The 20,377-nt window shown below is 33.2% G+C and overlaps 1 protein-coding gene across 6 annotated transcripts in view; it reads right to left on the bottom strand.

The window, feature by feature from the left end:
• Positions 1-20,377, bottom strand: part of LOC124369128 — a 338,533-nt gene that overhangs the window by 107,457 nt on the left and 210,699 nt on the right. For all 6 annotated transcript variants that reach the window (XM_046826895.1, XM_046826892.1, XM_046826891.1 and 3 more), the window contains 2 exons: positions 6,665-6,853; positions 3,811-3,927 (listed from right to left, as the gene is read on the bottom strand). In XM_046826895.1, coding sequence (XP_046682851.1) covers positions 3,811-3,927; positions 6,665-6,853 — 306 coding nt within the window. The remainder of the gene's footprint in view (positions 1-3,810; positions 3,928-6,664; positions 6,854-20,377) is intronic.

Raw genomic sequence — 20,377 nt, 5'->3', positions numbered from 1 at the left:
TTTATATGTTCAAACTAATTTTTTTTAAGTTTTTGTTTTTTTATTTTTTGTTTTTTACAAATATAAATTATATAAATTTGTAAAAATTTTAATACTCATTTGTTTCAAACACTTCACATTATGACATAAAAAACAACACCTCAATGGATAATTTCCTTCAATAAATAAAAAAGTTATACATTTTTTTAAAATAGTTGTCAAATTATGGAAAAAGGGCCTGGCATTCTTCGCATGTACTTTTTGAAAACAGGTTGGCATTTTTCGAATGGTCACTGAAAAAATGTCTGGCATTAAAAGGGTTAAGAAAAAAATGCACAGTTCAATGGACAACCATCAACTAACTGAAGCCAGTAAGATCAGTAAGTCTTATTATACAGTTACTGATATTAAATAAATGGCTCTTCTATCAATATAGTAAGCTTTTATTAAATAAATGACCCTTCCATCAACATAATAATCATTTCTACCATTTACACTTTTATTTTTAATTTACATTAATCTTTAGCGATTTATTTGTAGTATTTAGGTAGTTTATTATACAGTTTCAAACTAATATTTTGGGGACATTTTATAAATAAATTTAAATGACAAGAGTATAATATAAAGTTAATTTGATTTGTCAAATAATAATTGTGCATAAACTTGTTTATATTTAGCTTTTGATCTGAATCTTTTACTATGGACCCAAGTCAATAATTGTAAAATATTTACCATTGGATTTTTTATAATATTCAAAACTTGTGTACTGGTATTACATTCACACGATAAGTATCGATTAATCAGTATAGCCAATTGTGAGTTTTGGCCAGAATGAGTGAAGCTAGTGCACAAATGTTGTCAGGTAACCACTTTGGGGCTAATTACTTTTTTATTAGAGTGGTTTGCACTCAGGAAGGATAGTTCAGTCTCAAGTAGGGTGGTTTGCACTCAGGTAGGATAGTTCAGTCTCAAGTAGGGTGGTTTGCTCTCCAGTAGGAGGTAGTTGTCATGTACATGACACTCAAGTAGCTATAGTTGAATTGATTACAAAATAGGATTGGGACCGGTGGAGGGGGGCGCGGTCGACGGCTGAGAGCAGCCAATCAGCTTCGAGTAAACCGCACAGCGTTGCCGTTTTCATATCCGCACGTCACCCCTCAGTCTCAGACTCTGCCCAGTAACTGATTCGTGCGTTTCACTTTGTAGTCTCGTGTTCTGTGCAACTGTAGTGGTGTTACCGTTGTTTTAACAGTCCTTTTCAGGACTTAGCTGTGACTTAGACCTACAGTAGTGTAACAAACTATTTTCTACTTTCATAACCTTCGTACTGGTAGTTAATGATTATATTTACATCATGAATGCAGAAAATCAAACTGTGAATCGTGGTGGGCGTCCGCGCATTCATCTTAAGCGTTTACAGTATCAGAACGTAGGACGTTGTGTACCTCTGCGCACTCAAGCCAGAAAACTTTTTTGCACTGCCAAAGAATATTTCCAGCAGGAAAAAACAAACAATGGGCCACTCTTACCCGTTGCCAAAGTTGTACAACGAACTGCAGCGGCCCTGGGCATAAATAAAAATACCGTTGTAAAAATTTGTTCAGAGAAGAAGAAAAACATGGATGAGGGAGGAAGTGGAGAAGTACATACCCCAAACAAAAAGAAACTTCCACGTCAGAAACGAGTTACAAACCTGTATAATTTCCAAAAAGATGCAATCCGTCGTCATGTGTATGCATACTATAGACGAAAGGAATATCCAACTATCCAACTTAAATTCAATCATTGAAGGATGCCGATTTATTTAACGGCTGCAAATCTTCTCTTTCACTTGTTTTAAAACAACTTGGCTTCAAGTACAAGTCAGTTGGGAAACGGAAAGTACTTTTTGAAAGACCAGATGTAGTTGCATGGCGCTGTAGGTTTCTTCGTCAAAATGAAGAACTTAAATTTAGATGAAGTAGTCTGGATTGACGAGACATGGGTTAACACAAACCACTCCCAAACAAACGCTTGGACAGATGACTCTGTTCAAGGTACAATGTCCGTACCTCTCGGTAAAGGGGGAAGAATGATTTTGCTTCACGCTGATAGTTCTAAAGGGTTTATTCCAAACAGCCTTCTACTTTTTTCTTAGAAAAAAAAAAACGAGTGATTACCATGAAGAAATGGACCACGAAAAGTTTTTAGGCTGGTTTGTAAACAATCTTCTTCCAAATTTGGAAAATCCTCAACCATAGTATTTGATAATGCTAAGTACCACTCAAAAGTATTGGACAAGGCCCCAACAATGGCTTCAAAAAAATTTTTGATGGTGGAATGGTTACAGAAATTCAACATCCCATTTGAAGCAGACATGACGAAAGCAAAAATAAACCGAATATATTTTGAATTCTATTTCCGCATGCAAATACGACAAAAACTATACACTTAAAAACCATATTCTAAATCATTTTTATGAATACTGGTTTAAAATTACATCACAATTATTATCTACCCAATTGTAATGATATTTAAAATAAAATGTGCAACCAAATATTTATGTCATTATTTAAATCAATATTTACGTGAGTTTGTTTCATTTATGAACACCAAAACGAAAATTATGAGCAAACAAGTTCATACAAGGTCATGAGTGAACTTGATCATAATTTTGTGTAAATGACCAAAAGTCACTCACACAAAATATTAACCATAATGAAGAAATTAAAAAAATAATAATATAATCAATTGAAGACTCAATAAACGGTCAGTGAAACGCGCGTGGCTAGCAGATCTGCTGTACCCTGTAACGCCAAGCGACGTCGACGTGGCAACGCCGCTCCCTCTCCTATGCCGAGCGCCAGTCCTATTTTGTAATCAATTCAACTATAGGTTAGGTAATTTTTTCCTTTTTTCTAAAGACTAATATATTTGCCCTGGGAAGGGTAAGTTTAAGATATCGGTATGACAAGTTAAAATATGGGTAAAGTAGTTTAATACACATGCAATACTCAATATGACACCAATATGATAACCAATTAAAAATAATTATGTTGAGAGACAATGAATTATTAAAGTAAAATATACACTATTATGGTTTCTTGCTCAGTTCATTACGTGCAACATTTGTATATTGTTAAATTATTTCTGAATTTGTTTTGCATTGCAAAAATATACAAAGTGTGCACAAAAGGTCCTAAGCGCAGAAAGAAACAAATCATATTTTCAATTCATAAGTAGATTACACAGTATAATTTTGTACTAAAAAATCTCGAAAGTATTTATCTATATAATACATAAACAAACTCAGTTCACCACAACATTTATATCACCATATAATACTTATTTCACAACAAAAATATTGATGATACTGACTAGCGACTTGTCATAATAAATTCAAAAAAGAAATTCATATGGGACTGAAGAATTTACAAACAAAAATCTAGACACAAATGTTGAGAAAAAAAACTCTGCACCAATTGATGTATCTCATATTATTTAAAAAAAATTAATTGTTATGTTTCAAATGAGAGGGTAAAACTCCCTTGGTTAGGAAATGAACAGAAGAATCAAACCAACACATGTATTACAACTTTATATTTATGCAAATACTAAAGTAAGTCCATTATTACTTAATACATTATAGCCTATATCTAATCAAACCATGAAAAATGTCTGGTCTGATACACAATATGACTTATTTAAATGTCATTTCCGTTATAATAATAATAACAAAATACTACAAGAATGACTATGACTCGCCATGATCATCATTTAAAATGACTAGTAAGCTGTGTACCATATAGAGGGTTAATAGTTTCAAATTTGTGAAAGAGAAACATCACTTACCCTGTTTTCAGCATAGATTTTCTGAGCTAGAGATTGGTGTTTTGGCTGCTGGGCTAGCCTATCTTCTTCCTCATCCTTCTTTTCATTAGGCTGACAAGCTGCCTCTTCTAGTTCTTGCTACAACAAACAATCACCCCTTTTGTTACAATTATTCTTATTAGACTAACTAAAGTCCCTTAGTTTTTAGCCGACTCAAAATCTTTGACACATTAAAATACTTACACTATCCCTATTACAAGCTGTATTCATAATTTATTCCAGAGCTAAGTGTAATAAACTATGGATGGGCCAATTCCGATAGTCAATTCCTCTATTCTTAATGGTATCAATAATTCTTAATACCGTGACCCTTATTACTCAATAACGGTATAAATATTTTCAAAGTATTTTATTATATTATAATTAATAAAAATATATTAATTTGTTACTTAAAGTACGCTGGGAAAGTCACAATTTCAAAATAAGTTATCATGACTAGTTAACTACCATATCTTCTAATAAATCTATTCGTGGACAACAGCTGATAGGCAGTAAGCGAATTACAGATCATTAAAACATGTTACTGTCTTACTTTCTGTATGAAAAAAAAACTTTAGATATAACCAAACTAACAATTTGCCTTAGTATCATAAATAAAATGTTGCTTACAGTTCTTATTTTCTATGTCTCTGTATGTATCATGTTTGTGGGATCTATACGTGGACATCCACTTCTCAACAGTAAACTGACTTTGCTGATCTTTCTTTATCTCTGCTGATCTTTCTTTATCTCTACTGATCTTTCTTTATCTCGTAATTTGTGCATTTCAGCATATATATTTTTAGCTACTATTTATAATTTAAGAGGGAAAAAAAACTGAGATTTGACATGACAATTTAGATTGGATAAGAAAGGCAACCTTAGGTACCTTTACCAGATTAGAAGGATTCCTTTTCTTCTTAGAGTTTGTTCTATTTAATGTTTTTATGATGTGAAGAATATCCTTCCAGTCTGGCAAAGATAAACCATCTCTTCCTCTATCATTTCTAAATTATTTAATTACTATTTAGTTATTATTTATTAATAATATTTAGTTGTTCTTGTTAGTTATACATGAATCAGTTATCAGAATTCAGAATAAGGAATGGAGACTAAAATTGGTATTGGCATCAAATTTTTTTGTATCGGCCCATTCCTACTAAAAATAGTGATACATTTTTGTAGAATCAGCCTATATTCTTATTTCTTAATAAAAAATAATACAAGAATAGAGATGGAATTTGGAATTGAGACCACAATTTAGGTATCAGAATCCAGTTTTTTTTATTGCCCCATCATTAGTAATAACTGATATGTTTTGATAAAATTATATACAGATTCTATCTAATACAATAAAAAGAACAATAATCTGTTCACAACATTTTTTTTGGTACAAGGTCAGTGAGCTAGAATCAAAAAGTAAAAATGAAAACAAAGAAACTTTAATGTGGATTCCACTTTTAATTGTATTTTGGCTGTGCAGCTCTAATTCAGGTAAATAATAATGTTAACTTATGGTAAATATTATCATTAGAAAAAAACATTGTTCCGTTTACTGAACCATAACAAGGCCCCTTCCTAATAACCTATTTAAAAATAAAAGAAAGGGGTTGTGAACCAGAACTGTATAAAATTATATCTTACCAGAATGAAGATAAAAAACCCTCACCATCTTGCATTCCATATTAGGTTTTTTGTAAATATTTAACAACAGATTTTAAAACTAATTTCAATCAAAATTAACAGAATGGTAAATGATATTTGGTGACACAGCCAAAGAGGGATATCAGGATATATCCCTCACTCTCCCAGCCCTTTTAGGGACCAAACTAACTTTCTAGATACAGGTTCAGTTTGAAATACTCTACATTTTAACTCAGAGAGCTTACGTAAATCCAAAAGTGAATGTATTAGCAAAATCGCTCATAAAATTAGTATTGATATACTTGCACTTCAATAAATATACATTGAAGATCATACAAGACACAGTATGATCATATCCCAGGATAAAAACTTGTAGATGAGGTTGGTCACAGTTTCTATGGTGTGGCAATATATAAACATAGATAATATTTAAGTGATTCTTAAAAGCTGTAATGTAATATATTTGTAATAGCAGTGAAGGTGTCTACCAACCATAGTGAATTTTTATAAACTACCTAATATCCAATGGTCAGACACAATTTTGCGTATATTTACGTCCTTTATGTTTGGGATTTCAATAGCCATCATAGCTAATAGGGATATCAAACTGATGATGAGAAGGGCAAGAGCTTGATTGACTGAGCTGAAAATAATACCTTCTTCATTGTGCATGATGCTAAAAATCGTTATAAATTATATTCAGCCCAGTGGTGACATGGTCATTCCCCAACCTTTGCTTTTGCTCCTGTGACCAATATTTTAAACCTGTGACTGTTGATAGGAAGTTTATTGGTACACTTAGTACAGTAGTGCAATGAGTTTGATAACACTGGTAACTCACAAACTGCTGACCTGCTGCTAAACTATCTTGACAGCTACACAGCCAAATCCTTTCCGAGGTCTCAGTGTGTGCCTTTTCAAATGGATAGGATTTGTGACTGCAATCCCTTGCCATTTGTTGAGGCCCATGTGGCCAAAATGATGTGCTTATGCAATTAGTCTTATAAGTTTAAGTACTATATTATAGCATTAGGAAAACTGGACTATCTATTGCCGTCTTATTATCCTGCATAGTTTTTACTGTATATAGTAATTACACTACCTAGAAATGAAAATTTCGTTTATATTTGAGGATTATTGTGAATTTTTTTTTCTAGTAACACCTATTAAAAAACATTTTCAACTTTCTTACTTCTTTCTTTTTCAGTTTCATTATCATAGTTTCCACCTTGCTGATCTCCCTGTCAACCTTGCTGATCTTTTGCAGGAGGTCATCCTTGGTAGATCGAAAGTTGGCGTCCTCTGCGACATTCTCAGATGGCAGGGTGGGTGAGATGGCTTCTACCTGGGGGTTGTATGCAGGTGTGGGGTTCACTGGTTCCTGTGACAATTATCACTTTAAGTACAGTCTAGCATACAGTAGTACATGCCAGAAATGTGCACAGTTTGGAAAGAAGAGGGTAAGGGTCATTGGGCCAAATTTATGGAAGAATATTTTTCATTGCCAAAAAAGGTTACTGTTAAGTAAATACTTCCAATAACATAGTACCTCTAAAAAGTAATGTAAATCATATTTGTTTAATCAAGAATGTAATTATTACGACTGAATGGTAACACAAACATTATACATACATATGCACAGAAAAATATAATACTCTTTACATTAGTATAAATCAAGTATTTACAGCTAAATACTTCTATGAAAATTGACAACAACAAAATATAAACATATATTTATGTATATACATAGTGCAGTCTCCATATAAGACAATCGACTATAAACAAATTTTCTAAATCCCCTTCAAATATATGTAAAACACTTACCCCATTAGTTACACATCATTTTAGTTTGTAACTTTGATATAACACTTTTCTGTGATTGAGGAGAGGACATAAAACCTCTATACTATGAATATACGGTGCACAAACTCCCCATATAACAAATGCAACCTCTCGGTAACAAATGTCTCATGCCTCCAATCCGTTGAAGCACAATTGTTATAAGACTGCAATTAGACACATTTCAACACAAAAACATTTGTTTCCCATTCCCCTTCCTTCTCCAACCATTCAGTCATCAGTTGGCATTGTCTCTAAAATGGAATTTATAGATATTTTATACTGTTACAATTTTAAGTTTTTAATGTTTTTATCAAGTTTTCTGTGTGCAATGGTGGATACAAACTTTGAGGAAATCTCTTATGATGGAATTTGTAAAGTGTTACAAGTTCTTGAAAATCCAAAAGAAGGCACTAGACATTGCTGAGGAATTACATTTTTCTCTCCACGCTACACCACAATAAGGTAAGTAAAGAGTTGAGGGTGGACTATCTGAACTTTCCAAATAAGTTAAGGTAAAATCATGTGTAAAATGTAGGTTGACTTTGTAACTGATAAGTTCAATTCAAATTCAATTTTCAAATTATTCACGGCAAGATCGGTAAGCGGAAATAAAATCGTCAATGACAAAAACCTAATTACGTGTAAAGATTTCAAATAAATAAAAAAATGTCAACTTTACATTGGACTAAATTGAAATTATTTAATTGTGGTAGCTACTACAGAAATTCATAATTTATAAACAGTATTAAGAAATACTAAATTCAAACGTAGTAGTTTGAGTCTGAGACTACACTCACGGCTTCAAGCCATGTAAATCCCATCCCTGCGGGCGACTACTCGTTCTCTTTCTTTGGTGAACTTTGATACTGGAAGGACCTCTCTCGCTCTTCTTCGAAAAAAGAGCACATAGTCCAAGTGAATTTAAAATCATATTCAAATTTGTTAGAAGATTAAAATGCGGTGAATTACATTATACAGATTCACTTTTGTGATTAATAATAACTCTACATAAATAAATAAAGATTGGTATATTGGTGTGCACCTGTTTATAAAATATGCATAAAGTAGTTTAAATTAAAGTGAGAAAGTTTTTTGAACCTGAAGTACACCGGTGGTTAGTATGTTAGACTATCATATTTGTTATACTATCAATATTGGACATACTACGACGAGAGGTAACACTTTTACTGCCGACATCATTTGACTTAGCGCATGGAATTCTATAGTCTGCATTATTATTGTTTTGCTTGCTTTGCTTTTTTTGCTCACTTTAGTTTATAACGATTGTTTAGTGAATAAATACAATGAATCGTGACAGTATTGGAGACAATCAAGTGCTTGAAGAGTTACTCAGATTTTCAAGTGACAGTGAAAGTAATGATTTATTACCAGGTAACACAGATAATGATCCTGATTTTAATACCAATGGACTTGTTGACATTTGCTTTACTCAAAAAACAAATATATGCAAAACAGTAATAAAAACTTTTATTCTTGTGTTTTATAAATAATTGGTTCATTACAGAATTTTGCAGTTTATTATTAATTATTTTCAGCTTCTGATGAAGATTTTGATAATGGCCCTGGAACAAGTGGATTTGGCCTCCATACTAAAAAAATGTTTACACATAAGTGGATTTCAATTCTAAATATGTGTAGCTTTAGTGACAGTAATGACAATGCTGCATACAGAAAATAATAACGAGAAATATATTTATGTTATAGATTAGTACATGATGATGTTTTTGGTCAACTTGTTATTTCTTACAAAACATTATGTTTTTAAGTTTTAAAACAAGACTTTCTGTTTGAAAATATTTATGCACGAGCACTTGTGTAGAAAGAGGAAGAACTCCACTTAAAAAAATGTAAATCCCATGGTTTTTTGTTATAATTGGTTAAAAAATTATATTTATTTAACAATCATTAAAACTGGTAGCAGTGTAAGTGTTAACCTTAATTAAAATAAAATGAAATGAAATGAAAATGCCTTTATTAAAGAGACGGAGTTAGTACTATCTAGCCCTCTATACCACTCAACCTCAACTCAATTGGATCACATCACTTATATTGGGTTAGACATATATTGACTAACATACATTTTTAATATCTACATTTGGTGTAAATGTAAAAGGAAACATTAATATTTAAACACACACCTGGACTTTGACATCTACAAGTGTCACCAAGAGGGTAGTTTGACACCCAACCTACATTTTTATGATATCACTAAATTTGGACAATTGAATTCGACCTACATTACCGAACCACATTATACGTTTGGCAGTTTAAAAATCCCACATTCCTGAATTGAGACTTTGATATTTCGACATTAGGGGGAACTAATATCAGGCTGTCACATGTTATCTTTATCATATGGCATCACCAACGTGAGGCTATTCAAACAACATAACTTAATTTTCGACAAACGGCACAACAACGTAGGGCAATTTATTAACCCGACACATCTGATCTTTGACATACAGCAAGCAACAGTAGGGCTATTAAATGAACTTCAACATCTCATCGACCAATGGCACACCAACTGGAGGACTCAAATCGACATGACCGAAAACAAATTCTCAATAGACTAAGTAAATTTTAAAATAAGATATTGTATTATTGGTTTCTATGTGTTTCTTATGTTTTCAGGTACTTGTTCATAAACAGATATGTTACTATAAGTTAATATTTAGTAATGTAGGTTGTTAACATAACCATATCCTGAATGACTAACAATTTTAAGTAGGCCATTATAAAATTAAATTTAACAAATAGGTTATAAACCTAAATTAAAATTTGGCATTAGTTTATAAAACTAAATAATATTAACAAAATCTATTAGGCCCATTAAAACTGAAACTAAAAATTAAATTGTTTTTCAAACAAATTAAACTAAATTTGTTTCATAAAATTTTACCTTTTGATTGTCTGGAATCATGCTAGAAGACAAGAATTTTTTTTCCTATTAGATGAGTATCGCCGGCGTTTCGCCATTTCTATTTTAGTTGTAGTAGCTCTATAAATTATCCCATACTGTCTGATATCGTACCAAGGGCCAATACATGAACTAAACTAACCTTTCCAACTATTATTTCTACTTTTTAATGCTGCTAGGTGACGTAAAAAAGTAACTAAAATAAAACACTTTCTCAGTTGGATCGCGATCGCGGTCGCGGCAGTGTCGTGACGCGTAGCGGAGCATTTCAAGAGGTTATAATTGTGCGGTTTTTTAAATTTAAAATGTTTTTAAGTTGTATTACATATTAAAATTAATAAAAAAAAGTGATGAAAGTCACTTCCGAGTGTCCATGAAGACAGTGTTGTAGAGTTTGTTTAAAAATTGCCTGAATAAGGTTATGTTTTGAGTTTCATTTTAGCAATTATTGTTAGGCTATATCACACATAATTTTACATTGTTTCCTTTAAAACGAATTAAAAAGAAACTTTTAATGGTAAATATAATCTCTATTAATTAACTATTTATAAAAATTCTGTTTATGGTACAATATTAGATTATTACATATGATTTTGGGTTGTTTTTAAGTTATCTTTATCATGAAAGTATTGAAATTTCAAAATAAAATTTTTTTAATCGTATTTTACCTCAAACTTGATTTTTATTTTGTTTTGGTTGAAATGTTGCTTTAAAGTGCTTTTTTAATTTAAAACATTAAATAAAAATGTTAATGTTAAATTGTTTCTGATACTATTTAGCCTATTTACTTGTAAAAAGAAGCTTTTTATGATCATAAGTAAATATTATACACATTTTTTTTCTAAAACCTTGTGTTTTCGTCCAAAAATCCCTCTGGCACTTTTCGCATAGTCACACAAAAAATAACTCTGCACTTTTCAATATGGATTTGATACTAAAAGGGTTAAACAAAATTGAATCAAAATGGGGATTACGAGAGCACAGGAAAAAGAAATAATGGATTTTATGAGAACAATAATTATTGGCCTAAGTAATAAAATGGAAAAGTTAAATAATAATGATGAGAGTTAAGGAAAGACGTAAGTGACCAAATGGACAAATGAATTTAATGAAAGATTTAGATAAAGTTACAAAAATTTGAGGATAGGCTTAGGTGATATAATTGAGAAAGGTTATGAAGATTTTCAGAAAGACTTAAATACAAATTTTAATGACTTAAAAACTGAGATACAGAAAAATACTGAGGAATTAAAACAAAGTTTGAATGAGCCGAGAGAGGAATTAAAAACAAAAATTTGAGATTTTAAAAGTGATGTAAAGGAGAAAATTAAATTTTAATAAGGAAGTAGGTGATGATTAAATGAAAACAAGTGTACTTTGGATGATGAATTGAGAAAAGAGGATGATAGGCCTTGTTTGTTCAAAGTAGGGAATAACAGTTTAAACAAAGTAGCCTAGGGGAAAATATCAACACTGTCAGGAGAGATATAAAGAAATTGGAGGAGGGGTCAAGATTACACTTGACCAACAGAAAGGATAGGCTACATGTTTATAAAAATAAGATTAGTACAGAGGAGAGGCAGGAAGAAAGTTAGGCTAAAGAAAACTAAAGGAAAGTCTAATATGAAAAAAGAAAGTTAACAGTAGGAAGAGAGTTAGGCTAAAATGGGTCAAAGTTGATAGAGGCCTACATAAAAACCAAATGCTCAGTCAAAGAAACTTAAGAAATGAATGTAGAACAGATTTGAAGGTAGCAGTTGGCAGGAATAAGGTTAGGCCTACTATAGAAAACCTAACCATCCAAGGAAGGAAGTCAAGGGAGATAGGAAAGGTTAAACCTAAAAAATAGGCTACAGTGTAAACTTAAGGGAAGTGGAGATTATTTATGGATTTTAAAGGAAAGTTAAAAATTTGTTAAATCTTGAACAAAGTGATTTGAATAAAAATGATAACTAGGCTATTGTGGAACAGAAAATAAAATGGTATTTACGGAAAATGAAATGTTGAATTTAAGTGGAAAAGAATATTATAATAAGCTAATGGATTTTGAATATAGATATAAATTGTTGAACAGTGAAATGGAAAAGGTTAATTTGATGTAAAATAAATGCCCTACAGAAAGTATAAATGGTAAAATGGAAGTTAAAACACTGTATATGAATATTGTAGATAAAATATCAAAGTTAACCTAATTGATAATTCTTTGTGGGTAGGAAATAATTAACATAAACTAACAGACTGGGAGCAGTTGATTTAGGTTAAATCTATAATTCTATAGACTATAGAGTTTAAGCATTTGACACAAATGTATGTAATGTATAGAGTATTATTTCATGTGACACACACACCGCAATAAGTCTTTGACAAGTGAATACAGTGTAGAAATGTTATAGCTCAATTTATTCATTAAAACATGTTTAAAAATAGATTATTATAATTTAATTTTTTTTCTTTTTTAATTCTTCCAACGGAATTACACCAGTAGTATACGTAATAAGTTAAAAAGAGTATAAATGATTAATAGCTCTAATATAATGTATACATATATAATTGAATAACAAACAGTGTTACATCATAATCATAACAATATGATTAGTAATTAAACATAAAATAATATTATCAATAAATATCATAAATAAATTTAATAATGGGGTTCCTTTTAACAGTAGCCTAATGGTCAGAACATAACCCTTTTCCAAACTAAACCATGGTTATATTTTCTTCCCCTGAACAATAGGTAAAACAAAACACTAATACATAATTCAGGGAAATTCATAATTGAGTGGAATTCATAATTCAATTAAAATTCATAATTTAATTTAATTTTATCACAGATTTGTACTAGAAGGGTTATAATAGTGAACATTTTCTTGAATTCAATAACATATATTTACATAAAACATGTTGATATTTAGTGTTATTTATAAGGTGATATATCTATTGTTATAATTTTTATACTTATTAATACCTTGTAATGTGATTACTGATCATTGTGTTGTATAAATAGTTTGAGGAGTAATATGTAACATGTATTGTGTTGAACATTTTAAATAATAAGGCACTGTGTGGATGCTGTTCTGGCACCACTGACTACTATTATTAACTCTTCAAATAGGAATATTCCCCTCTGCTCTTAAAGAAGCTAAAGTGTACCCAAAGTTAAAGAAGGGGGACAAAACCTAAATTGGAAACTACAGTCCCATTTCAATTATTCCTACCTTCTCAAAAATACTGGAAAAGATTGTATTGAAAAGACTTCTGGCCCATCTAATGGTGTTAAACCTTCTAACCATTCATCAAAGGAAAGTTTACAACCACAGCCATGATAGATCTTGTAGAGTCTATTATAAATTATCTTGACAACAAAAAGTTCACAACAGCATTACTACTGGATTACTCCAAAGCATCTGACTTCATAGAATATAAGATAATTCTAGATAAACTTGAAGGGCTGGGAATAACAGGTACTCAGAAAACTTGGTTTGAGAGCTATTTCACAGGACGAAGCCAGCTAGTGGACCTGAACCACACTACTAATGGAGTGACACAGACAGTTAGATTAAAACCGCAACTAATGACTAGGGGAGTCCATCAGGGATCTGTGCTCGGTCCTGTCTTGTTTATACTCTTGACCAATGACTTCCCTGATTATGTAAAAGACTTCAGCTCAGTAGTTATATTTGCAGATGACACAACCCTCCTGCACCAAAGTGAAACCGCCGAATACCTCAGCATAAATGCCTATATAGCATTAAATATGACCCATTACTACTGTTCTTCAAATGATCTAGCTTCAATACTATCCAAGACACAGCAGATTAACTTTTGGAGGAAGGGGGGGGGACAAGTTCCTGTGCTGACTGACATAAGTAATGAAGAGGAACCAAGCTTCTGGGTCTAACCTTGTAACCTTGGACGCTAAACTAACCTGGAGTCCACATATTGACAGCCTCTGCAAGAAGCTAACACCGCCACCTATGTAATAAAAAGTGTAAGCAGTTGGGAAACAGCGAAAATCGCATACCATGCACTTATGGAAACCCACTCTTGAGGTACGGAGTCATTGTATGGGACAGTACTTCAGCAGCAAACCTGCAGCGAGTGCTGAAAATACAAAAATCGGCTGTAAGATCTCTAGCCAATCTGGATTCCAGGGACAGCTGTAGACCAGCATTCAAACAACTAAAAATAAAGACAGTCACACCGATATATATCCAAGAACTCACATGTGGACAAGCTTGGACTTCCCAGGGTAACACGACCACATTGCTACAATACCCGGAATGTGTCTCTGATACCGCTAGTCAGACATCGAACTGCCCTTCATGACAAGAAACCCTCAACAATAAGAGCACGACTTTACAATCAGCTCCCAGCTTCCTTCAAACAACTAACTGGAAAGGCAATGAAGAGGAAACTTGATTTGTGGTTATTGGAACATCCCACCTACACTGTTTAAGAATTCACCGAAGAGATCAGCCAGATTTTAGACTAAAACTCAATCAACCATAAATGACAATCATGTATATATTACTATATATCATATGTATATTCTGACGCATAACTGTTCTCAATGTTCATGTTAATAAAGAGATTCTGATTCTGATCACACTTCAGAATCCTTCCATAGCAAATATTGGACGCATTTAATATCAATATAAAAAACCTTGTTTATAGCTAACTTTTTTAATTTTAAGTACTGAAACTGAAACACAACCCAAGTTACAGATGTAACATTCTATTTAACCCTTCTAACCCCGGCCACTATATTGAGTGATGTTCCAAAATCCCAAGCCATTTTTGGAGTAAATGTAAGTGCTTTATAAAAAAAAAAACTCATAACTAGGCTATTTTTCAAGATATCAAGCTAATTCTTTTTTAGTTTTACATTTTATTAAATGTAGTTGACAAACATGTGAAATAAACAAAATAATATCTTGAAAATATATTATTTTTTAATATACATACATATATATATATATATATATATATATATATATATACAGGGTGTTTGAAAAGTATGGGTACGGCTTAATATTTTAAAAACCATAGGAGATAACATCTATAAACTTTGCACAGTGTTATATGGCTATGTAAACTATTTTTCCTTGCTATTACCATGACATACCAACCATGGGGGGACGGCCCACAGAGGAAAACATGGAAATCTTAAATTGAAGCATGGGTCGAGTGATACCTCATTTGAAAGAGCTCACTTAGTAGAGTTGAATTCCGCAAACCGCATCTCAAAAGGTTTATCCAATCAGAAATGGCGGGCTGTTTTAGGTACACATTGTGAAGTACATTATGCGCTGCCATTTCTGACTGGATCGTCGTATTCTGATGCGGTTGGTGGCGTTTCACTCTACTAACCAATGTGTTTTCACTGATTTTTTTTAATAAGCAAATTATGTCGTAAATTTATAACACAATAAATACCGATGTTTTTTAGTTTTATTTATTGTGTTATAAATTTATGACATAATTTGCTAATATATATATATATATATATATATATATATATATATATATACTTAAAATAAAACCAAAGTTATTTCTGATTGATAATTTAAAATGTGTATAGCCTATATTAAAAAAATTAAAACACCTTTTAATACAATATTTACATATTTAGGTCTTGTATGTTTTCAGAAATGTCAAGACAGCTATCACTCAAATCGTCGTCACTGCTGATATCTACGTCACTTGCAACTAAATTAGTAATTGGTGTATTTTCGATTACGGGAGACTTAAAACGATAACTTTTACTAATTTTCAAATAAAATAAGTAGACAATAGACAATAGACAATAGACTTTATTTTCATATTCATCAAGAACAGAGACAGCGTCAAATCTTAAAAAGTATAAGTTAAAACATTTTTGTTAACTTTTATTAGTAGCTGTTGATGGTCATAAATTCTTCTAGGCTGTATAACAGTCTTTTCCACTAGCCACTTGAAACATTTTCCTCTTCAAAACTTGTGGGCCAAGGTTCTTAAGTTCTCCTGGTAGCATGTTGTATAACCTGGCACCTGCATAGGTTGGCTTCTTGGCGAATAGAGCTGATCTGTGGGCTGGCAGATTGAAGTCATTGCCATGTCTTGTTTGGCGTTCATGGATATCACACGGTTCCTCAAGCAGTTTTTGTCTGATAGCCAGTAATATTACCTCCGTAATGTAAATAGACACCACTGTGAGTATGCCCAAGTTCTTAAAAGCATCTCTACAGCTTTCTTGAGGATTTAAATCAGCCATGATTCGCACTGCACGCTTCTGCATAACTAGGACTCGCTGAAGGTTGGTGATAGAAGAGCCCCCCCAAAGCACTATTCCATAGCGAACATGTGTCTCGAAAAGCGCAAAGTAAGCGATTCTAGTAGCTTCTGGTGTGCTAATGTGTTTAACTCTCTTTAAAACAAAAAGAGCTGTGCTGAGTTTTTGAACACATTATGTCTACATGTTGATTTCCATGAGAGACGATTGTCAATTGTGACACCCAAATGCTTTGCAGAGAGCACTTGTTCTAGGTCCAGTGGCAAAGATACATAATCTTTATGTCTTCCCCATATGATGCATTTGGTTTTTGGATGCATTGAAAATCAGATTGTTGTTCAGGCAGTAGTGCTTAGCTCTAGTTATAGATGTGTAGGTGTCAATTTCCAGTGCCTGCACCGACTTGTTGTTTGTGACGAGGACAGTGTCATCCGCGTATGACACTGGATAGCAACCCTCCCCCAAGTGCACCTGAAGGTCTCCAATGAAAAGCACAAACAGTACAGGCCCCAAGACAGATCCTTGAGGAACACCTCTTTTAATTTCCATCGGTTCGGATGTTTCAACTCTGATATTTCCCTCAAGAACCTGTCTGATCTCCACTATGTTTCTTCTACCCTGCAAGTAACTTTCAAACCACTTTAGTGCTGTACCCTTAATGCCTAAAGAGCTAAGTTTTGTCAATAATAATCTGTGGTTAAGGCAATCGAAAGCTTTGCTTAGATCTAGAAAAACACTACAAACATTTTTTCCTCTCCTCAAGGTTGTCAATGAGGTGCTCAACCAAATCAATGAGGGCACTGGTGGTTGATCTTCCCGATATGAAGCCATGTTGTCTCTCTGGTAGGTTGCGATTTATCTCCAAATGCTGTGTGAGACGTGTCAGTATGACCTTTTCCATGACTTTTGACACTGTAGGAATTAAAGAGATGGGCCTGAAATTCTGCACTTCCTTTTTATTACCTTGTTTGTGCAGAGGGTACACTTTGGAGGTTTTTAGATTCCTCAGGACATCTACCCTGATTTAGGGATTTGTTAACAATACTGGTGATTGGTATACAAACTTCATTTCTGCAGAACTTTAATATTTTGGAATTTTATCCCATCTACTCCAGTGGATGTTTGGATTTCATAGAAGAAATAACTTTCAGTACCTCCTCTGATGTTACCAATTGGAATTCGTTGAGTGCTGTTTCGTAATGATCTCTTGGCTCCTCGATCACTGAAGTTCTGGGAGAATTGTTATTGGTCAGAATATCCTCCGCTGTAGTCGCAAAGAATTCATTGAAGTATTCTGCAATTTCTTTCAGGTCTTCAACTGTATTACCATTGATATTCAACTGCCAGACTGTTTCCGAGTCCTTTTTTTTCGCTTTTCCTTTCACTGTTGACAATCTCCATACAGCCTTACTTTTGTTACTTGCCTCAGCTATTCTTTGTTCAAACTTTGTTTTTTCTGAGTATTCGCAGCTTCATATCATATTCCTTCTTCTTTTGAAAAGCTATATATTTGTCCTCTTCCTTTTTGCTGAGTGCACATTTTTCATTAGCTCTTATGAAGTCTGCTCGCAGTTCATCTACTTCTGTGTTGTAAAGCGTATGTTTTCTTTTGTTAATTCTTGATTTTTTAAGTGGGCATGTGATGTCTAGTGCTGTTTGTAATTGTACTAATGAAAACTGAGTATGCCTCTTCTACTGTAGGTGCTGACTCGACTCTTTCCCAGGAGTTTAATGCAAGGAGGTTTGATAGGTTTGAGAGATTGTGAAAGTTGAAAATTCGTCTGGTCATGTTAATAGGTCTTTTTGCTTCACAGTCTACTTCAAGTTTGCAGAGCTGTCCTGTATGATCAGAAAGTGAGGTATGGATAACCTCAACGTTAACATTCCCCAAGTCCAGATCGGTGCATACTACATCTATTGAAGTAGCAGTGGTGGAGGTTATTCTGGTTGGGGGCAGAGGAATCCTTGTTATGTTGAAAGTGGCAAGCATTTCACTTACTGCAGTTTTTTCTCTTGATTGTGTCAGACTATCAACGTTTAAGGTCCCCCAGAATACAAATTCCATTGTTGTTATTTGGAATTTCTTCCAGCACTTGAGTCATCTGTGTAAGGGCCTCCTCAAGTAAGGCAGAGGGGGGTCTGTAAACACCCAGCACATATAGGTTTCCTTTTTGCTTAGATGTATTTATATACCTGCAATTTCACATAATAACTCAATACTGTGTTTTTCTGAGAGGATACTTTCAACTTCATTAGCGAGGTTGTCTTGCTTGAATATAGCTGTGCCCCCTTTGAGATGATTTTCTCTACAGAAAGCAGCAACCAGAACATAGTTAGTCAAGCAAACATTGTTTGAGTATTAGGGAATTTTAGACCATGCTCAGTTAGTACAACTATATGTGGCTTGTTTATGTATAGAAAGTGGTTTAATCTATCAATCTTGTTGCTCAGTCTGTCCATGTTTTGGTGAAAGATTACTAATTTATTTTTTGTTTTTTGGTTTGAGACTGTTTTGTGTCTGGTTTTTTTTTGTCACGTTTTGTTCTAAAAAATTATCAGCACTAATTTGAGAGTTGGAGAGTTTTCGAGAGCAACCTGGGAGCCACCCCAGGGATATCTTGTACTGATGTGTCATGTAGAGATAAACTTGTTGTAGACGTTATGTGTAGTTTGTATTTCATCTATGTATCGGTTAAAAAATTCATCATAACTTTCACCTTCCTTTCGAACCTTTGCTAGTGCTGGTGGTGTCCTGTGAGGCAGTGAAATAACGATAGGAGCTTTAGTTATCACCACTGGCAGTGTAACTTTTTGTTGTGAAACTTGAGAGCGTGAACTGGGAACCGTTGTGATAGGTCTTGGCCGTTGTGTGATTGGGAGATTAGTAAGTATAATCTGAGCCTTTCTGATCTGACTGCTTCCTTGAACACTTTTTTACAGTATTTTGTAGCTTCCGTATTGCTTGGCAATTTGCAAAGATACACTAGACATATTACTACTCTTAGTTTTTCTAAATACTTTGGTTTTATGTAAGCCAGAGTTTGTGTTTTGTTGGTAAATGGGAGGTTTATAAGAGCCTTGGATTTTAGATTCTGAGACTTTCTGGGCCAATTTCTTTAGTTCATGTTCCAACATTTGTTGTCTTTCTTTAAGATTAGTTATCTCCCAAGCCACTGTCAATGGTAAGGACGTCTCTCCAACAGGTGAGCTCGTTTGAGTACAGACATCTCCATTTATGATTTGACTAATTGCTCCACCACTCTCCACTGCATGTGATTGTATAGTAAGATACTTGGTGACATCGTCCCCAGTAACTAGTGCTGGTTTGAGCAGCTGCCACACTCCCAGAGTTTTGAACAGAATTGTTTACTGATCTACCATTCGTGTGCTCCTTGTGTGCTACATTGTAAGAACTCTTGCTATCTTTGTAAGTGGTTGGTTTTGAATTTATTGTCATTGATATTAATTGTTTCAGGGTCTTATACTTGCTAGTATTGTTATATAACATTGATCCAACGTGTAAACGCTTAGGTCCATATATCAAGTTCATCAATATGCAAGTTTTAGCGTTACCTGTTTAGAAGCTTTGATTATATTTGCTATTATAGTCTCGGTTATCAAAAGCAAAAATACTCCACCAATCTTCGGAGTTGCTTTGTTGAGGGGTTACACAATTTTCAAAAATCAGTAGTTTCTTCCAAGTTCATATATTTTATAAGTTTATTTGCAATGATACTTGCTGGAGCTGTATTGCATTTTCCGGCAGAGTCAAAGTGGAGAAACCTTTTTTTATCCTTAACATACATAAGCAGACTCCAGTGCGAACCTCTTGCTTGGTTCAGAACACTCTG

The sequence above is a fragment of the Homalodisca vitripennis genome, chromosome X (genome assembly GCF_021130785.1).
Source record: "Homalodisca vitripennis isolate AUS2020 chromosome X, UT_GWSS_2.1, whole genome shotgun sequence".
Lineage (NCBI taxonomy): Eukaryota > Metazoa > Arthropoda > Insecta > Hemiptera > Cicadellidae > Homalodisca > Homalodisca vitripennis.
This window is presented reverse-complemented; position numbering and strand designations above follow the sequence as displayed.